This window comes from Lethenteron reissneri, chromosome 26 (assembly GCF_015708825.2).
Source record: "Lethenteron reissneri isolate LAM-NWPU_2019-01 chromosome 26, ASM1570882v1, whole genome shotgun sequence".
Taxonomy (NCBI): Eukaryota; Metazoa; Chordata; class Hyperoartia; order Petromyzontiformes; family Petromyzontidae; genus Lethenteron; species Lethenteron reissneri.
In genome coordinates, this window is record NC_083804.1 from 18806107 (window position 1) to 18825270 (window position 19164).

At 48.2% G+C, this 19164-nt stretch overlaps 1 protein-coding gene across 1 annotated transcript in view; it reads right to left on the reverse strand.

Moving 5' to 3' along the window:
- The window catches only part of LOC133347779 (H(+)/Cl(-) exchange transporter 4-like), a 30290-nt gene extending 18611 nt beyond the window's left edge, over window positions 1-11679 (reverse strand). The window contains exons 1-4 of the mRNA XM_061560382.1: window positions 11540-11679; window positions 7594-7859; window positions 5145-5311; window positions 511-610 (exon numbers count right to left, since the gene is read on the reverse strand). Of these exons, the coding sequence (XP_061416366.1) occupies window positions 511-610; window positions 5145-5311; window positions 7594-7852 (526 nt within the window). The 5' untranslated portion in view covers window positions 7853-7859; window positions 11540-11679. The remainder of the gene's footprint in view (window positions 1-510; window positions 611-5144; window positions 5312-7593; window positions 7860-11539) is intronic.
- Between the last annotated feature and the right edge of the window lie 7485 nt (window positions 11680-19164).

Consider the following 19164-nt stretch of genomic DNA (forward strand, 5'->3'; position numbering starts at 1 on the left):
TCTCTGCCATGTGGAACATTAAACTCCATGCTCAGGTCTTTACAAGTCCCTTCTTCAATTCCCTGCCCATTTATCTTAAGAAGAAATGTTACAAGGGTGACGTTTCTGGCAATTTCCCTTATTGATTGTGGTGATGGTGTTCAGAGTACTGATGTTATTGATGCTGGTGATGGTGCTGATGGTGGTAAGAATGCTGATGATGTTGATATTGATGATGGTGTTCACTGTACTGTTGTTGCTGATGGTGATGATGCTAATAGTAGATTTGAAGCTTTCGTGACTGCAATGATTCATATTCTTAGGTTTTTTCGGTAAAAACATTAAAAAGTAAAATAAAATAAATAAAAATATTTTATTTTATTTTACTTTTTAATGTTTTTACCTACGTGACTTTACCGAAAAAACCTAAGAAGATGCTAATAGTGTTCACAGTACGGGTGTTGCTTATGGTGATGATGCTGATGTTTATGAGAAAGATGCTGACGATTCTGATGATGGTGCAGATGGTACCTGCTGCAAGCCCTGTGAGCGTTACCACCAGCCACCCGGACCAGGCATCGTGCACGCTCGTCAAAAACTCCCACACGGAACTCTTACGACGACTCCAAATCTACAAATCATAATAATAATTTTGACACTATGTCAACGAGTTATGTAACAAATCATCAATTGATTTATTTACTCACAATTCCACTTAATACGGTTCAACTCTGCCGGAAATTAAATGATTTGCTGTGATTTGCGAGGTCACGATTCCATTCACCAATATCATCACGAGCACCCTCATCATCAGCAGCATGTACATTATAATTAACATAAACAGGATCCTCACAAAAAGTATTCTAATCATCAACATATACACCTATTTAAACAAAAATATTAAAATAAAAAATAATTGCAAATCAACAATAGAATTAATATTTAAATGGAATATAAACGACAGGAAGACATCGCTGAGTGCAACCCCACAGAACGCTGATTCGTTATAGCGCTCTTTGCCATGGAGAAAAAGCATACTGAAAAACATTTAAACCAAAAATTACTGATGAAAACACGCGTCGCAAGGTCCGTCAGGTGGGTGTGGGTCTTGAGCATCCGGTGGATGCGCTGGGACAATATACCGATGTTATTCTAATAAAATATTCTTTTTTTTAAAACCTGTATTTCCATCTGTATTATTATTAGCGCGATTACCGATACTCCAATTAAGCCCTCATATATTACTCATATGTAAGAAATAATACTTCCAAGACAGATCCCCATATATACAATGGTATAATAACCCCTTTTAGCACCGATTACATTTTAGTTCACTTCTCCAGAAACATCTTGAGTGCTAAGCGAGGTCTGCCTGTAATAAATAAGTCTGCTCTAGTTAACTATCAAGTGGATGGGGTCACCTGAATGCGAGTGATGGTGTTCCCTCGTCAGGTGAGTATCTTCGCCAACCCGCACTGACCGGCATGAAGCACAGCGGCTAATCTTCCCCTAATGGTAGTGCAGCCAGAAAATGTCCGTCCGCAGTAAACTTTGCAGCTCTGATTTCATCATCCATGGTGACAGCAGGGTAGATTTCGGTGTAACTAATGTTATAAATCACTGGGTAAGAACAGGAAGCCTGCTCTATGTGACCATCGTCACACGCAGTGAGTGTGCGGATACTTGAAAGGAATCGTTCTGGGATATTGTTGGCATCAGCGAGATAAAAAGATGGGAAGGAAAAGTTGAGAGCACCATACATGAGCTGACGGTAAATATGAAGGAGTGGGATTTAGTATTTCTAGAAATTTAAAGTTTTAGGTTCCAAGAGTCATCAACAAGAGTTGCTCATAGCTTAAACTACGGTTCTCAAAACACTAAAAGTTACAAATAATTTACATATTAATATCGGGTCACTGCCTGGGGGGTGGCGTGGTAAGCACCACACCCAAGTGCTGTTCACACATTGCACTAAGCACTCATCTAAGGCTGAGTCGACCTAGGGAAGGACATGTTCATATTTTACTTTCCACTCAAGTTAGGTCATTAGGTTTGTAGCACAGTGCACTCATCATTACACCACTGTGGATGTGTTGAACTTAAAAAAAAGATCCCCCATATAGCCTGAACAGACTTTTGGGGCAAGTGCTGTTATAGAGGACCTATCAAGGCTGGCATGGCACATGAGGGGGGTGGGTCGCCAGCACCACGCCCGGGTGACTTTGTCTCTATAGTGGCAATGTTTACACACCACACCAGGTACTCATTTGAGGCTAAGCCAGGCTAGGGGAGGCCCAGGACCAGTTCAGATAATCATCACTGGTGTTGGACGTGAGAATCAAACTCGGGTCACCAGGTTCTTAGCGCAGCACACTAACTACTACACTACCGCTCCCCAACAACTACTGCCATTTGCGACAAAGTGGCGGTGATGTCACCACGACGCTTGTTGCCAGGGTAGGTGCACTTTTAGGCCACGTAAAGTGGCTGACAAGAGACAAGAGGTCACGGAACAGATCCAGGTGCCATGGGTTGAGTGACTGAGATAACCGGTAGATGTACCAACTGTGTTCGCCACTGTACCAGCTTGCTTCATTTTATCCGCCTGGCACTTTGCTCATTGTTGTAAGTGTTGCTCCTCTGCCCTCTGCTGTTGTTGGAGGGCAACTGCATCAAACTGCCGAATAGCATTCTTCACGAGCCTCCCCCACAGAGGCCGATCTTGACATCGCTGATACAAGTCATCGACAAGTCAAATCAGTTCCACATCCTTCTGTAGATCAGTCCATCTCCTTTCTAGCCCGTGCTGCACCCATTTAGCCTCCTCTATCTGGCCAAACAATAGCTGTTTGGATATACGTTGGTTGAGCATGCGGGCTACATAACCCAAACAATGCAGCCTCGCCTGCCTGTGGAACTCACTGATGGGAAACTGTCCAGATCTTTCAAGGATTTGTGAACTCCTCACATAATCCAGCCCTCGTTAAACCTAGGATGGATCGTAGGCAGACCAGCCTGAATGTTTCTTTCAGAGGGGTCCGTGTTTCGCAAGCATAAAGAAAGGAAGGGAATAACAGTGGCTGAGAAGACCTAAAGCTTTGTGTGCAGCGAAAGACCAGGTATCTTCCAAACAGCGTTGATAAGTTGATGAAAAGATGCCACTCGACTGATTCGGAGTGAAACCTCCGCTGCCAAACCAGAGCTGGTTATAAGTACACTACCCAGGTATGGAAGCTTTTCCACTCTCTCCACAACTGCCAAATCACTCATGGGAACTTGCGAGGGTGGATTGTCTGATGACACAAAATACCCAAGTAGGTGCTTAGTTTTCGTAGGGCTGATGGTAAGGCCCCACCTTTTAGTGGCATGCTCCAAGTTTAGCAGCAGAACCCCCAACTCCTTCTCAGAGTGAGCAGCAATTACCAGATCATCAGCATGCATAACATGGTTGACCATGTCCAGGCATCGATCAGCCTTCCATTGTATCTGTAGTAGATAGAAATGTATTTGGTACAACCATAAAAAACTTCTATAACTACGTCGTCAAAAAATATGTTAAATAATGTTGAAGCTAGAGGACATCGCTGTCAAACCCCAAGGTAAACAGGGAATAGCTCTGACTCCCAGCCACGCAGCTTTACCCAGGCCTGTCCACCATCATGAAAGTCCTTAATGATCTCGCGCAGAGTAAGGAACCCCGAAAGCACGAAAAACAACTCAGAGCCCTCGCCTATTTATGGTATCATAGACCTTAACCAGGTCAATTAAGAAGATATTTAGGTCCCGTTGAAATTGCGTACACCTCTGCTGTAGTAGACGGACAGAGAAAATGGCATAAGTGAAGAACCACCCCAGCCAAAAACCACATTGGGCCTCTCCTTCGCATGCCTGGCAAGGTGATGTAGAATAATCCTTGCCAGGACCTTTCTTGGTACACTGAGGGAATGGGCCAGTAGTTGTTACAATTATGCAACCGCCATACACATACACAAAACATGCATGCACATATACACATACATTGACACAATCTCAGACACACTCACACACATGCATATATATATACACTCCTATATACATACATATTTAACCTCAACCAGGAATCTTTTCATGTAAACACTCAAATACATGCTATGCATTGGTCATGTGACCTGCTCGTTGATTGGAATACGTTTTTGATTGCAATTGTGCTCGATTACAGATATTAGAACCAAACTCTATTAGCTGCGATGTAGTGCGACTGTATAGAAACCGATTGCATGCAATAGGCTGTCAATAGCCTGTGGGGTAGTGATGCAATAGATGAGAAAGGCTTGCATCCCATATATTTAGACACCAGCCTATGGATGAAGAATTCACAGAACTTCGTCTGACATCACTTGAAGTGATCCTCTTTATTTTGCTCCCTATGGGCCATATTTCTCACAGGTGAAGTACCGGTGAGGACGCTTGACACCAAGGTTGAGGCACACGTGTATTTATTTTACAAGTTGTCACGACAGGACAGCACTAGAGGGGGTATCGGCCCCCTCACCCGTATAACTGGGGATACACCACTAGCTATCCCTAACCTACCCCGAGTCCTCCACTAACGGGCTAGGGGAGGCTGTCTGGCCCGACACTGGTGAGTCGGGCTACGGTACCCGGAATCCCAGAGTGCTGACTCTGGTTCACGGGACCACGCCGCTGGCTCGGTCCTGCGCGGCCCTGACAAGGCGGCGTCTCAGGGGAGTCCAGGGCTCTAGCTACCCGGGTCTTCAGTCTTCCCTTCTTCGTTCTAATACTGAGCCCCGAGCTCTCTCTGACATCCCCTTTTATACCCCCTCCCGGATCACAACCGCCGGGCAGCCCGATGCGGACGTTGTTGCGGGCACCCCCCCCCCCCCGTTTACTCCCGGAGCTCCGCCCACTGTGTTTGTTCGCCGTTTGCTCCTATGTACAAACAGCCCGTTTATAACAGCCCTACACAGGTACTACTACAAAAATAAATATTTGTAATCCAAAAGTAAAATTTATATTTTTATAATCAGAGCTGGTATCTAGCCAAATCAACTGAAAACCCAAATGTACTGATTTTTGGTTCAGCTAAGTGACCAGACTGAGACAATTCTGCTACTCTGAAGTGCTGGCATGATTACACATTCCTTCATGTGGGTGCCACAGCGTACTGTGCGGTGCCTCTCTCTGTCACGCGATTTCTCCCGGAGCCAGTCAATGGTGTGGAAGTCATCGTAGGTTCCCACGCCTGGGATGGGCTCCTCCAAGATCTCCAGCAGCTGAGACAACCCCGATACACCAGCACCTCCGCCAGCATCGCTCACCACCACTGTGCTGCCTGCAAACCCACCACAAAAACGTATACCGTACATACACGCACCACACACATAACACACAAACACCATACACGGACACCATAAACATAACACTCTAAATTCAAAACTCATTCTTTTGGAACTGCTTTTGTGTGACTGTGGCCGAAAAGTCCCAAAGCTTTTTGTGGAGCAAAAGGCCAGGTAGCTTCCACACGTTACACAACAGATTAAAAAATAATGCCGCCTCAATGATATGGAGTGAGAGCTCTGCTTCCAAAACAGAGCTGGTTATTAGCACAATGTCCAGGTATGGAAACCTCTACTCTCCTTATACAAATGCCCCATCACTCATGAGGAGTTGGTGGAAAGAGTGGAGAGGTTTCCATACCTGGGGATTGTGCCTATGACCAGCTCCGATTTGTAGCAGACTGACAGAGAATATGGTGTGTGCAGGACTGCCCTGGCCTGAAACCACATTAGGGCTCCTCAAGCCTCTCCTCAGCATGCCTGGCAAGGCAATGTTGAATAATCCTTTCCAGGACCTTACCCGGCACACTGAGGAGGGAAATGCCAATTAGTTGTTACAATCTGGTGGTCCCGCTTCTTATGGAAGAGGACCATGAGGGGATTCTTCCAATCCTGCAGAAACCGTCCAGTATTCCAGACTGTTGTAATGATGTCATATAGGGCAATCTGCACACAAATATCACCCTCCCTCAGCAGCTTGCTAGGGAGATTATTTATGCCCAGAACGTTTCATCATCTTAGACTCTGGTTCACCTTCCGTACTTAATGAATAAATGATACCTCAGCCAGCCACTTACAGGGGGTGACAACTTCTTCCAATATTTGAGGAACCGCAGCTCCAGCAGAATCATCCCCACCTTGTCTCATGATGTTATCTGGGCTGAGGAATTTCCTCTTCCCCAAGACCTCACAGAAATGCTCAGCAAACTTACAAACCTGTTCCTGGGGTCTCAGATCAAATCACCCTTCTTTCTCCGAAAGATGGTTATAGGTGTGGCACTGCAAGCTACTTTTTAATGCAATTAATGAGTGATTTGTGATGATGGGCTACTAAGTCAGATTCAATTTTCTCAGCAACTCGCGACCACCACTCATCCTTGCAGGGCTGCACAGCTCTCCGAACCTCTGAGTGAAGCTGTAGTAAGCCTCCCTATTGGATCCCTTCCCCTGTAGCATTTAACGAGATGACTTTCTGCATTGGGGCCCTTTGTCCTTGGCCTCTTCAACAAGTCTCTTGAGACTGCTACGGTCCCACCATTTTTAATATGGCTGCAGTCAAACTCACTCTTCAAACAGCTGGGTCTTGATCCAAAACTTCCCAACAACTTACATCCTGTCTCTAACCTCCCTTACTTATGCAATATCCTGGAACGTGCTATGACCTCTCGTTTCCACCACCAGCATCTGGCCTACAATAAAATATCTGACCCCTTTCAATCAGGTTTCAGGGCCGTGCACAGTACTGAGACAACTCTCATGAGGGTGATCAGGGATGTATTGCTGTTCGCGGATAAGGGTCAAGCTTGTATCCTCATCCTGCTTAATCTCAGTACCGTGTTTTCAACATTGAGCATGGGGTCCTTCTTTCGCGATCTGAACACTCAATGGGGATTTCTCAAGCTACTTTACAATGATTTCGCTCTTAATTAGAGAAACACTAAGTCACAATGGGTGACCTTAAATGTCCAATGAGACCGGTTCATTGCGGTGTCCTGCAAGGATGTTTACCTGGTCCCCAACGATTCCATGCCTACATGGCACCGTTGGGCATTGTTACTACATTTGTGTTTATCTTGTCACTGTTATGCTGATGAGATGCACACACATTCACATCCAGTTAGACTCTGACTCTGTGATGGCTGTTTATGCAATGCGAGTGTATTAACTCATTTTAATTGAAGAATCAATTCATTATCACATTACATTCAAGAGCTCGTGGAACAAACGCAAAGATTGTGTTTTGTTAGGCAGGTAAAAAACATTCAGCCTTACGCTGATTTACAAGAATGGCCCACGAAGAATAAGCTTAGTCGTGGGAAAGTCATTGGTATTGGACAGTCCCAGACACTGTGGGGGTAGAACACCAGCAATGGACAGACCCAGGCTTTTTCGGTGAAACAGAGGAAGCTCTCTAACAGGTTATAGTATAGATACAAGTATCCACTGGTGATGGCAATGTTCATCAATGCTAGGAATTCCAACCCTGGTCATAGCACAGTGCAAAACTACCATCACTCCCCAAAACGAACACAAGCTCATCATCTCATCATCATCTCACCAATGACCCCCTCAGTTGCTGTAGGCTGCTCTGCTGTCCTCCAAGACGCCGCCGCTGTGTTGATGCAAGATGGACGCTCGCGTGTCAGTTGCCTGAGGCCGGCTGTGGGGTCTTGGGGAAGGTCAGGGCCGGAGGAGTGGTCGGAGTTCAAGGGAACAAAGTCGGAAGCCACCTCGTCCGGGTCCTCGTCGCTTGGGCTCCCGAAGCTGTTGTAAGAGCCCGAGTTGTGGCCTTGTGCTCGCAGCAGATCTGACTCCATGCTGGCCCTGGGTGGACGTATGGTAGGAATTAGGGATGGGACAAATTAGAATCTGGATTCTGATTCAGTGCAAGTTTTGGCCAATTTTTTTAGGACTTGACAAATCCAAATGTGTATTTCGGACACTGAATTCGTGTGACCATAGTCTGCTGATGACGTATATGACTGCGCTTCCAGACAAATATGGGGCCGTCCATAAATGACGTTACGCGATTTTGGACGTTTTTTGACCCCCCCCCCCCCCCCATCGTCACACGGAGTCACAAAAAGTCAGACCCCCCCCTCAAATATGACATCACAAAGGTCTGCCCCCCCAAAATAAACATGCTTCATATCGCTTTAAACTATTGTCATTGTAGTGCGTATTTAATGTGCCGCTGCACTCTGGTGTTGTAGGAAAAAACATTTATTAAAAAGTCTATTGAATTAAGTAGAACGTGTTGTCTATATTTATTTAAAGTTGCGCATTGTGATGTGACGTCACATTTCTCAAACCCTCCCCCCCTCGTCACACATCGTCACAAATGTCTGACCCTCCCCCCCCCCTAGGTGCGTGACGTCATTTATGGACGGCCCCTATAGACTCACTTACCCACAGACTCACGCTTTTATAGTCACTTACTCGCCCACTCGCTCGTAGGCTTACTCGCTCTCTCTATATGCTCTCTGAGGAAACACCGATTAGATAAGGTAAGATACAGCTATCGTGCTGTGACGGTTCCACCTGAAGACGGAAGCTTGTGTTGCCTCCGAAACGTCGTGATTTTTATTTTATTTTACTTTTATTAATTAACATTTTTTACCTACGTGACTTTACCGAAAAAAACCTAAGAATATAAATCCTTGCAGTCACGAAAGCTTCAAATCTAGAAATAAGGTAAGAAACCAATACGGCCGGTATGAAATCCCACCGGAATTATACACTAGTTTGACATGAATGGTTAATATGGATATGAAATTATGTATTCATATAAATGCAACATCCAGTGCTTAAATCTACTTCTCTGAAAGTAAATCATACTTACAAGGTCTCGCAAGAGAATATTGGACAAAATGTCACCACAGATGAAGGGCGTTCATGTGAAGTGCAGGACTTGCTGGCAGCCCGGGGAAATGGCTGTGTATAATTAACAAAGCTAAACTATGAACCAACTAAAATTGTTCCTGATCAATCCACACAGTCATTTGCAATTCGGAATAATAACACATTCCTGCGGAAGGAGCTGGTAGAAACGTTGTGTTGCTCGGTCAATGGCCAGGGTCAACGGCGGCGTGGTGTATTCCGCAAATATGCCCGACTGTGAGGGCGGGCACAAGCCGGCGTGAGTAGGTTAAACGTTGAGTTTTATAAGGGCACCACGGGGAGACCAGCCCCTCCCCACCCAGCCCCTCCCTCCCCTCCCCACCCAGCCCCTCCCTCCCCACCCAGCCCCTCCATCCCCACCCAGCCCCTCCCTCTCCACCCAGCCCCTCCCTCCCCACCCAGCCCCCCCACCCAGCCCCTCCCCACCCTCCCCTCTCCACCCAGCCCCATCCCCTCCCATTTTTTGATGCACGACGGACCGACACAAGAATCCCCTGTGGGCTGGTGGAACAAGGAGGTTCCTACCAGTACAAATATAAACACAGAACATTCTGAGTTCACTTTACAGTACAATAATAATGTACAGCTCTTTGCTGATACGCCACTGGATAACGGCATGTCCACAATGTATCGGTCATGGGCGTTGTTTGACCATGCTTCACCACGCTGGTTTATGAAAAGGGACAAGCCACAGTTCAGATATCACTGGCCACTAAAATTAACCATGACCGGGAATTGAAGCGCATTGCACTCACAACTGCGCTACTGATCCCCAAATGTCCGACATCTCTTGGGAATTTCAAGACAAAGCCGTATACTCTGGCATGGATTACAATAATATCGTGAAACCTTACAAGCATTACCGGGTGCAATATAAATCGAACAGTGGACTGTTTTGAGCGTGACTCTGGGTGCAGCTGATTGAGTGGATTAGTGGGAAAATAGGTCACCATACTGTAGTTTGTAAAAGCGGATGATCACATGACAAGCACTGCCCAGTATTGTATGTTTCAAGAGTAGCCTTCCAAAGTATGTGTGGTAAAGGCCCAAGATAAAGTAGGGGGAACGGTAGTGGAGCTGTCTGAACCAGTCCTGGGTCTCCCCTAGATCGACTCAGCCTCAAATAAGTACCGAGTGCGATGTGTAAGGAGACAAAGGTGGTCAGGCGTGGTGCTGGCCACCCCCACACCCTCGGCCAACTCGCTACGAGGTTAAATAAAGAACACTTGCCCCAATTCTATTAAGGCGATACGGTGGGGGTCTCTGTAAAGGTATATTACAAGTTTGGACATGGGATTAATGTGTGCAGAACACACTGTGGGGATCAGTGCAACTAAATCTATTGATGTACTGTCTCCTCTATGCTTCCCCACCTCCACTAAGCAGCATTGCTTGCATCCAGCCTTGAAATTACAAAATGAATATACAAGCTGGTCCAGATGTGAGGGGCCGTCCATAAATGACGTCACGCGATTTTAGACGATTTTTGACCCCCCCCCCCCCCATCGTCACACGGCGTCACAAAAATTCAGCCCCCCCCCCCCCTCAAATATGACGTCACAAAGCTCTGCCCCCCCCCCCCAAAAAAAATATTTTCATTTTGAAAATAAAACATGCTTCAAATCGCTTTAAACTATTGTCATTGTAGTGCGTATTTAATGTGGCGCTGCACTCTGATGTTGTAGGAGTGTTGTTATAACATTTAGTGTTGTTATTACAATTCTATATTTATTTAAAGTTGCGCATTTTGATGTGACGTCACATTTCTCCCCCCCCCCCCTCGTCACACATCGTCACAAAAATCTGACCCCCCCCTAGGTGCGTGACGTCATTTATGGACAACCCCTGACCCTCAATTAAATTAACCCTAATATGTTTTCCTTTGCATATTCATTTCTGTTTGAAATAAACCTTACTTTAAAAATATGAAGCTTTAGATAATTCAATGGGGGTTACCAAGACATCTGGAGGACCCTGTAGATAACATGGTTAAATAACAGGTCACCAAGCCCACAAGTTTTAACCTCTCATTTGTACCTATCAACTGCCTTCATCTATCCACTGCTGGATGAGGGCCTCCTGACATCTCGCCCCTGAACGTGACCTAAACCCAATTTCCCATCATCAAAATGGTCAACCTCTTGGGCGTGTTATTTTATTTGGCTGGAATCCTATTTCCAGGTTCGTATATCCATCATTATCCCTTCTAGCGAATGTTCTTAACAGTCAACGTTCCGCAAGTGGCGTGGTTCAGTAAGGGACATTGTATTCATATCACTAATCTCAATGGGTTGCCACCTTGTGGTATACTGTACCACGTTTCATTGAACCAAAAATCTCAACCGATGCCATCCTATTGGGGTCAAAGGACGGAATTAAGCTGACAAATATCAATGGACAACTCGCTCCGAGGTTAAATTAAGGTCGTTTCAATCGAGTTAACGAACTTCAATTGCCCATCACCCATTTAACTGCGCCTCGACGAGGTTGACACCAGGCGGTAACAGATGAAGGGCATTTAACCGACAACGAAATCTGCATATGGGCGGGTTTAAATATCAGTATTGATGAACCGTCGGTCAATTTCCGCCGGTGTTTCTCACCTGTCCGTGGGTGAGCGATGGGATGAGATCAATGCACGGATCGGGCGACGTCGTCCGTGCTAAATAAACTCGCCTAGATCATCTCCTCCGTCTCCATCACATCAGCAACCTGCACGGAATCTGCAGAGCCGACGGCACCACGCCACCGTCTGAGCAGTGACGTCACCGCGTAGCACGGCTGACCGCATGACGTCACCGCGTAGCACGGCGTCTATTGATGCTACGTCATCACGCAAAGAATTACGTAAGATTGTGTTCGGGGGGGGATCTTATTTTAATGAAGATTTTTTTTTGCGAGCCTATTTGCTGCTGCATTGCTCGTGGTGCAACGAGCATGAATGACGACTATATGAATATATGTGACATATATATGAATATATGTGGCGTATCGGGTAACATGGTCTTTGTTCACAAGGCACACACAGAGAGGCCACGATTTATAAGTGAACATTACGTAACCACTCACGATTTAATTGACGAGTCTTTGTTGTTGCTGTGCATGCAGAATCTACAGTGGCATAATTATGTAGTGAAAAGAAGAATATTTTTTTTTGCAGCCCTTCGTCAATCAATTGCTGGATGAAAGCCAACTTCAAACCGTGGCGATTGGAGGGGTTCATCAAGCAGCAATAAACAGCGTAAAGCATCAAGGACGTAATTATAATAGATATTGGGGGGGAACACACCCCCCCCCCCCCCCAATATTCAAATATGCTCCTAATGCCCCCCCACAATATATTGCTATAAAATCGATTTCTGTTTATATGATTGTGGTTATGGTTGTACTTTATTAATCCCTAATTTCTGCCATTACAATGAAATAAGAAAAGGTAGAAAAGAAAAAAAAACAGAGCAATGTAATATAATACACTATTAGACATTATTGTAAAAAATGAATAAAAAGTCCATCCCATGCGTTAGTGAATTTTTTTCAATATTTTTAGGCAGGAAATGGCAGGAAATTCGTTTGGTCCCCCCCAATGTTGACTCCATGGCTACGGCCTTAGCGTAAAAATCTATAGGGGTATTCATCTGTAAAATATATCGTGGTTTAAATGCTATGTGCAGTATGTATCGTACAGCAAATGTTTTGATCGAGTAATGATTGCCACGTTGGCAGCGTCGTAATTGTCACATGATAGTGAACCACATGCCAACGTTGCCGCGACTTTGGCAAAGGAGGTCCCATTATGTAGATGCTCACCCGAGCTCTCATTACTCTGATAGTGCATTGTGCTGCCCGCCCCACCTACTCTGTGTATCCAGAGGTCACTTGAAGGGATCTCAGAAGTAGCTCTTTGGTATCCACGTTTGTGCGCCATTCTCTTCTACTAAAGTGTGTAGCAGTTTGCGAGACACCATGCCATGATTACTACCATAGCACAATCAGTAAAGCTCGGTGACGTTTTTGATGTCCACCCTGGCAACAGGAATGGAACGCGTCCGAGCAAACCCCCCACCCGGGGAGACGAAATCAGTTCACGTGCAAATGGATTGCCCGGTTGATAGTTGCATCGTAAGATCGTGAGAGGTGGCGGTGGCGGCTTGTGGAGGCATTGATCCAGCAGTAGATTGCTCATGGCTGTTGCTGATGATGATGACTCCCTGGGCATAGGCAATACCGCCTACACGGAGATATGGCCACGTTTGAGTGGTCGCCAAGCCACTGGCGCTGTGGGATTGGCCCCATTACGGTCACGTAACTCACGCGCGGTACGGAGTAAGCAGCTTGCGTGCAGTGGAAAAAAATAGGAAAGCCGTGTCACGCCCGTGGAATCGAAACTACAACGAATAATAATGTAACAAAAATGGATCGTTGATTCTCCCGTGCTGAGAACGTTGGAGCTTTTAAGTAACCATTTCCCGAAACGTCGCATATTTTTCTATGTTTAATTTTACAGGTCACTGAGTTATTCAAGAATGTGTTGATTTTTGTTATTTGTGGTTGTGTACCACTGCCAGCATTTTTGCCACAACGTAAACGTTCTACGTTTGGCAAACGCCGTGGACACATTGAACTTGGGAAAATGTCAAAACTGGGTGGTTTTTAACTTTTGCCGACAAAACTGGATCCCAAATGTCAAAACTGGGTGCACCCTGGGTGGCCAAAAACTTGAGTTTTGGACACTCAGGGTGCACCCAGTTTTGACATTTGTCAAATACACTTGATAATTGTATACTAGCACAGTGTGCCAGCACCCCATTCATCCAAACACTTGGTATTTGTATACTGGCACACTGTGCCAGCACCCCATTCATCTAAACACTTGGTATTAGTATGCTGGCACAGTGTGCCAGCACCATATAACTACACACACTTGATATTTGTACGCTGGCACAGTGTGCCAGCACCCCAACGACCAACATTTCAAGCTACGGCTCGGACTCGGAAGTGAGCTCGGGGCGGGCTTGCGACCAGGCGGGCGCACTGCCACCTTGCGTGATGACCTAGACTAGTGACTCGCGTCAATACCAAACTTTTGGATTGTTGGTTGATGCTACGCGCTACTGCACACCCTTAAATTTGCCATGCATTCGACCATAGCCCGCCAAACGACCAAGCACAGAGACAAAGGCGACGTCCTTGGGAGATGGACCAGCCTGCTTGACGCTCCTGACCATGGTCCCAATGGTGCGGAACAAACCAACGAATGCGCATCTCGTTGATTGGTCAATCCTTTGGCCCACCGTTACGGTGATTGGCGGAAATATTGTGTGAAAAATCAAATTGCTGGCAATAAAAATAGAGATATTGTCTCGTGAAAAATTGAAAGTAGACGTAGAAACGTGATTTTTCACAAGCATTTTTCACGAAACAGGTGGAGGAGCGGCTCACATTCGAATGGCAACCCTCCACCCCAAGAAGACTTTTACCATGCGCCGCGAGGCCATCCACGGCATCCAAGACTTTGCTTTGCAACAAGGCAAGCGCGCGGTCCTTGACCTCAAGCGAAGCGGCGGACGGCACGTTGCCATCGTCTGCTCTAGTTCAACACCTTGTTCCTTCAAGGTGAAGCTGACGAAGCTCACGGGGGAACGACGCGGCTTCCGCGTCTCGGCGCTGTGCACGGATCACCACGGCTGCACGGGCACTACCAAGATCACGCAGCGCCAAGTGGAGGCGAACACGACAGCCCGTTCGGCCTTTCGCGCCAACCCCCATACCTCCGCACCGACTGTCATTGCCCAGGTCGCCGACGTTGCTCGCGTCATTGTCCCGACCCGGATGATGTACCGCGCCAAGGACACGTGCATCGCGGCGAACGAGAGTGCGGCCCATGCAGGCTTCGAGTTCATCAACTCGCTGGTGGAGACGTTCGGCAAGCTCAATGTGACGACCTGCAGTGTGCGAGAAGACGCGGGCATCTTCTGGGGTGCAGTTCATCTGCAACCCGATCGCACGCTCGTTGCAGCCAAGTCTTCAACGCGTCGTCGGCATCGACGGGTCGCACATGAAGGCGCGCGCCTACAACGGAACCATGCTCATCCTCGTTGGGCGCGACGGCAACAACCGCAACGTCCTTCTCGCCGTGGCGCTGGTGCCGTCCGAGACGGCAGCGGCCTACGACTGGTTTCTCAACTGCTGCACGACCAACGACATCGAGCTCGACGGCACGCCGGTCTTCTGCGATTGTGGCACGGGCATCCTAGCCTCCGACTGGAAGGACCTCATGCTCATCCACTGCACGCGGCATTTGATCTGCAACGGCGTGGACAACATCAGCTCCGCGTTCACGCCCGACCTCCAAGGCATCATCTACGATGCCCAAGGGTGCGCCTCCGAGGCCGCGTTCCGCAGCTCCTTGGGCTGCTTGGGCGTAGCTCTGCCTGCGGCGGCCACGTACTGCAACAAGATCGACCGCCACACGTGGGCGCTCTACCCGCACCTGCACACGACGCCATTGTACGGCTGGCGCACGACGAACTTTGTGGAGTCCACGAACAGCGAGGCCCTGCCGGCTCGCGAGATGGACCCCTTCCACTTCCTCATGCACCACATGGAAGACATGATGACGACGGCCTTTGCCCACCGCAGCGACGCCGAGAAGTGGGCCGCTCAAGGGCGTGTCATTACGCCGTACGCTCAAGGACTCATCGACGCTCAGCAGGCGTTGGCCCCGAGGTACAAGGTCTACGAGAGTACCTCGACGCGTGCATACGTCAAGGATCCAGACGCATACGCCTCTGCCAAGCGCCGAGTCGATCTCAGCTCTCGGTCGTGCACGTGCGGGTACATGAAGCAGATGGGCTTGCCGTGTCGGCACTACATTCGTGCCCTCATGGCGTTTGGGCGGATGCCCGAGCTCTATGACGCATGTGCGGTGTGTTACCAAGTCTCTGCCATCAACACGACATGGACCTCGGTTGCCGGTATCGAGCTGCCCATTGCCGAGGAGCTGCAACGCGACAACACCATGATGCCACCTCCTCGCCAGAAGAAGGCTGGCCGCCCGAAGAAGCGTCGGATTCGCAACCGTGGCGAAGGTGGCCCATTGGGCCTCACGCGGTGCTCCTTCTGTCGCGCCAAGGGCCACAACAAGCGCTCTTGCCCGTCGAAGTAGTTATATATATGTAACAAACATGTTTTGTTCTAAGTGTGCAGCACCATACTTCTCGACGCAAACACTATCTACCGTTGTTCTACTGTAGTAGGTGTAGCATGCAAGCTGGCACACTGTACCAGTATACAAATGGCAAGTTCGTGTATGTTCGCGAGCTGAAAGTGTTACTGTAGTTGCAAGCTGGCACACTGTGCCAGTATACATATGGCAAGTAAGTGTTACTGTAGTAGTGAGCTGGCACACTGTGCCAGTATACAAACGGCAAGTAAGCGAGCTGGCACACTGTGCCAGTATGCAAACGGGAAGTTTGTGGTGCAAGGTATGGAACATGAGCCACGAGAAACATCATTTGGAACGCTCTAAATCTGTGGCGACATGTGGATGAATAACGCAAGGACCTAAACGTGTACAAAATGATACATTAAATCGTACACCTTCTTCACCCAGTTTTGACATTTGTCCACATTGAACATCACCCAGTTTTGTCATATCAAAAAGCACCACCCTGTTTTGCCTGTCGTTTTCCAAGACCACCCAGTTTTGACATTTGGGATCCAGTTTTGTCGGCAAAAGTTAAAAACCACCCAGTTTTGACATTTTCCCCATTGAACTTAGAACACATTCCTGCGGAGGGAGCTGGTAGGAACGTTGGGTTGCTCGGTCAATGGCCAGGGTCAACGGCGGCGTGGTGTATTCCGCAAATATGGCCGACTGTGAGGGCGGGCACTCGCCGGCGTGAGTAGGTTAAACGTTGAGTTTTATAAGGGCACCACGGGGTGACCAGCCCCTCCCCACCCAGCCCCACCCCTCCCACCCCCCCACCCAGCCCCACCCTCCCCACCCAGCCCCTCCCCACCCTCCCCACTCTCCTCACCCTCCCCTCTCCACCCAGCCCCACCCCTCCCATTTTTGGATGCACGACGGACGGACACAATAATCCTTTGTGGGCTGGTGTAACCAGGAGGTTCCTAACTATAAGTTATTCTGCTGTGCAACACGAATGGTTTCCACTGAGGGTTGGTTAATTCACAGTTGGTGGCATTGCGAGTTGGTGCCACTGAAAGTTGGTGCCATTGAGAGTTGGTGTCATTGAGAGTTGGTGCCACTGAAAGTTGGTGCCATTGAGAGTTGGTGCCATTGAGAGTTGGTGCCACTGAGAGTTGGTGCCACTGAGAGTTGGTGCCATTGAGAGTTGGTGCCACTGAGAGTTGGTGCCATTGAGAGTTGGTGCCACTGAGAGTTGGTGCCGTTGAGAGTTGGTGCCACTGAGAGTTGGTGGCATTGAGAGTTGGTGGCATTGAGAGTTGGTGCCATTGAGAGTTGGTGCCACTGAGAGTTGGTGCCACTGAGAGTTGGTGCCATTGAGAGTTGGTGCCATTGAGAGTTGGTGCCACTGAGAGTTGGTGGCATTGAGAGTTGGTGCCACTGAGAGTTGGTGCCATTGAGAGTTGGTGGCATTGAGAGTTGGTGCCATTGAGAGTTGGTGCCATTGAGAGTTGGTACCATTGAGAGTTGGTGCCATTGAGAGTTGGTGCCACTGAGAGTTGGTGCCACTGAGAGTTGGTGCCATTGAGAGTTGGTGGCATTGAGAGTTGGTGCCATTGAGAGTTGGTGGCATTGAGAGTTGGTGGCATTGAGAGTTGGTGCCACTGAGAGTTGGTGGCATTGAGAGTTGGTGCCACTGAGAGTTGGTGCCATTGAGAGTTGGTGCCATTGAGAGTTGGTGCCACTGAGAGTTGGTGGCATTGAGAGTTGGTGCCATTGAGAGTTGGTGCCATTGAGAGTTGGTGCCATTGAGAGTTGGTGCCACTGAGAGTTGGTGCCACTGAGAGTTGGTGCCACTGAGAGTTGGTGCCATTGAGAGTTGGTGCCATTGAGAGTTGGTGGCATTGAGAGTTGGTGCCACTGAGAGTTGGTGCCACTGAGAGTTGGTGCCACTGAGAGTTGGTGCCATTGAGAGTTGGTGCCACTGAGAGTTGGTGCCATTGAGAGTTGGTGGCATTGAGAGTTGGTGCCATTGAGAGTTGGTGCCATTGAGAGTTGGTGCTACTGAGAGTTGGTGCCACTGAGAGTTGGTGCCACTGAGAGTTGGTGGCATTGAGAGTTGGTGCCACTGAGAGTTGGTGGCATTGAGAGTTGGTGCCACTGAGAGTTGGTGCCATTGAGAGTTGGTGCCACTGAGAGTTGGTGCCATTGAGAGTTGGTGCCACTGAGAGTTGGTGGCATTGAGAGTTGGTGCCACTGAGAGTTGGTGCCATTGAGAGTTGGTGCCACTGAGAGTTGGTGCCACTGAGAGTTGGTGCCATTGAGAGTTGGCGGCATTGAGAGTTGGTGCCATTGTGAGTTGGTGCCATTGTGAGTTGGTGCCACTGAGAGTTGGTGCCATTGAGAGTTGGTGCCATTGAGAGTTGGTGCCACTGAGAGTTGGTGCCACTGACAGTTGGTGCCATTGAGAGTTGGTGCCATTGTGAGTTGGTGCCACTGAGAGTTGGTGCCATTGAGAGTTGGTGGCATTGAGAGTTGGTGCCACTGAGAGTTGGTGCCACTGAGAGTTGGTGCCACTGAGAGTTGGTGGCATTGAGAGTTGGTGCCACTGAGAGTTGGTGCCACTGAGAGTTGGTGCCACTGAGAGTTGGTGCCATTGAGAGTTGGTGCCACTGAGAGTTGGTGCCACTGAGAGTTGGTGCCACTGAGAGTTGGTGCCATTGAGAGTTGGTGCCACTGAGAGTTGGTGCCACTGAGAGTTGGCGCCACTGAGAGTTGGTGGCATTGAGAGTTGGTGCCACTGAGAGTTGGTGCCACTGAGAGTTGGTGCCACTGAGAGTTGGTGCCATTGAGAGTTGGTGCCACTGAGAGTTGGTGCCATTGAGAGTTGGTGCCACTGAGAGTTGGTGCCACTGAGAGTTGGTGGCATTGGGAGTTGGTGCCATTGTGAGTTGGTGCCACTGAGAGTTGGTGCCATTGAGAGTTGGTGCCATTGAGAGTTGGTGGCATTGAGGGTTGTTTACTTTGTTTTGAGTCAGAGGCAATCGATTCCGAATTTTCGCGCGCGATGGAATCGAT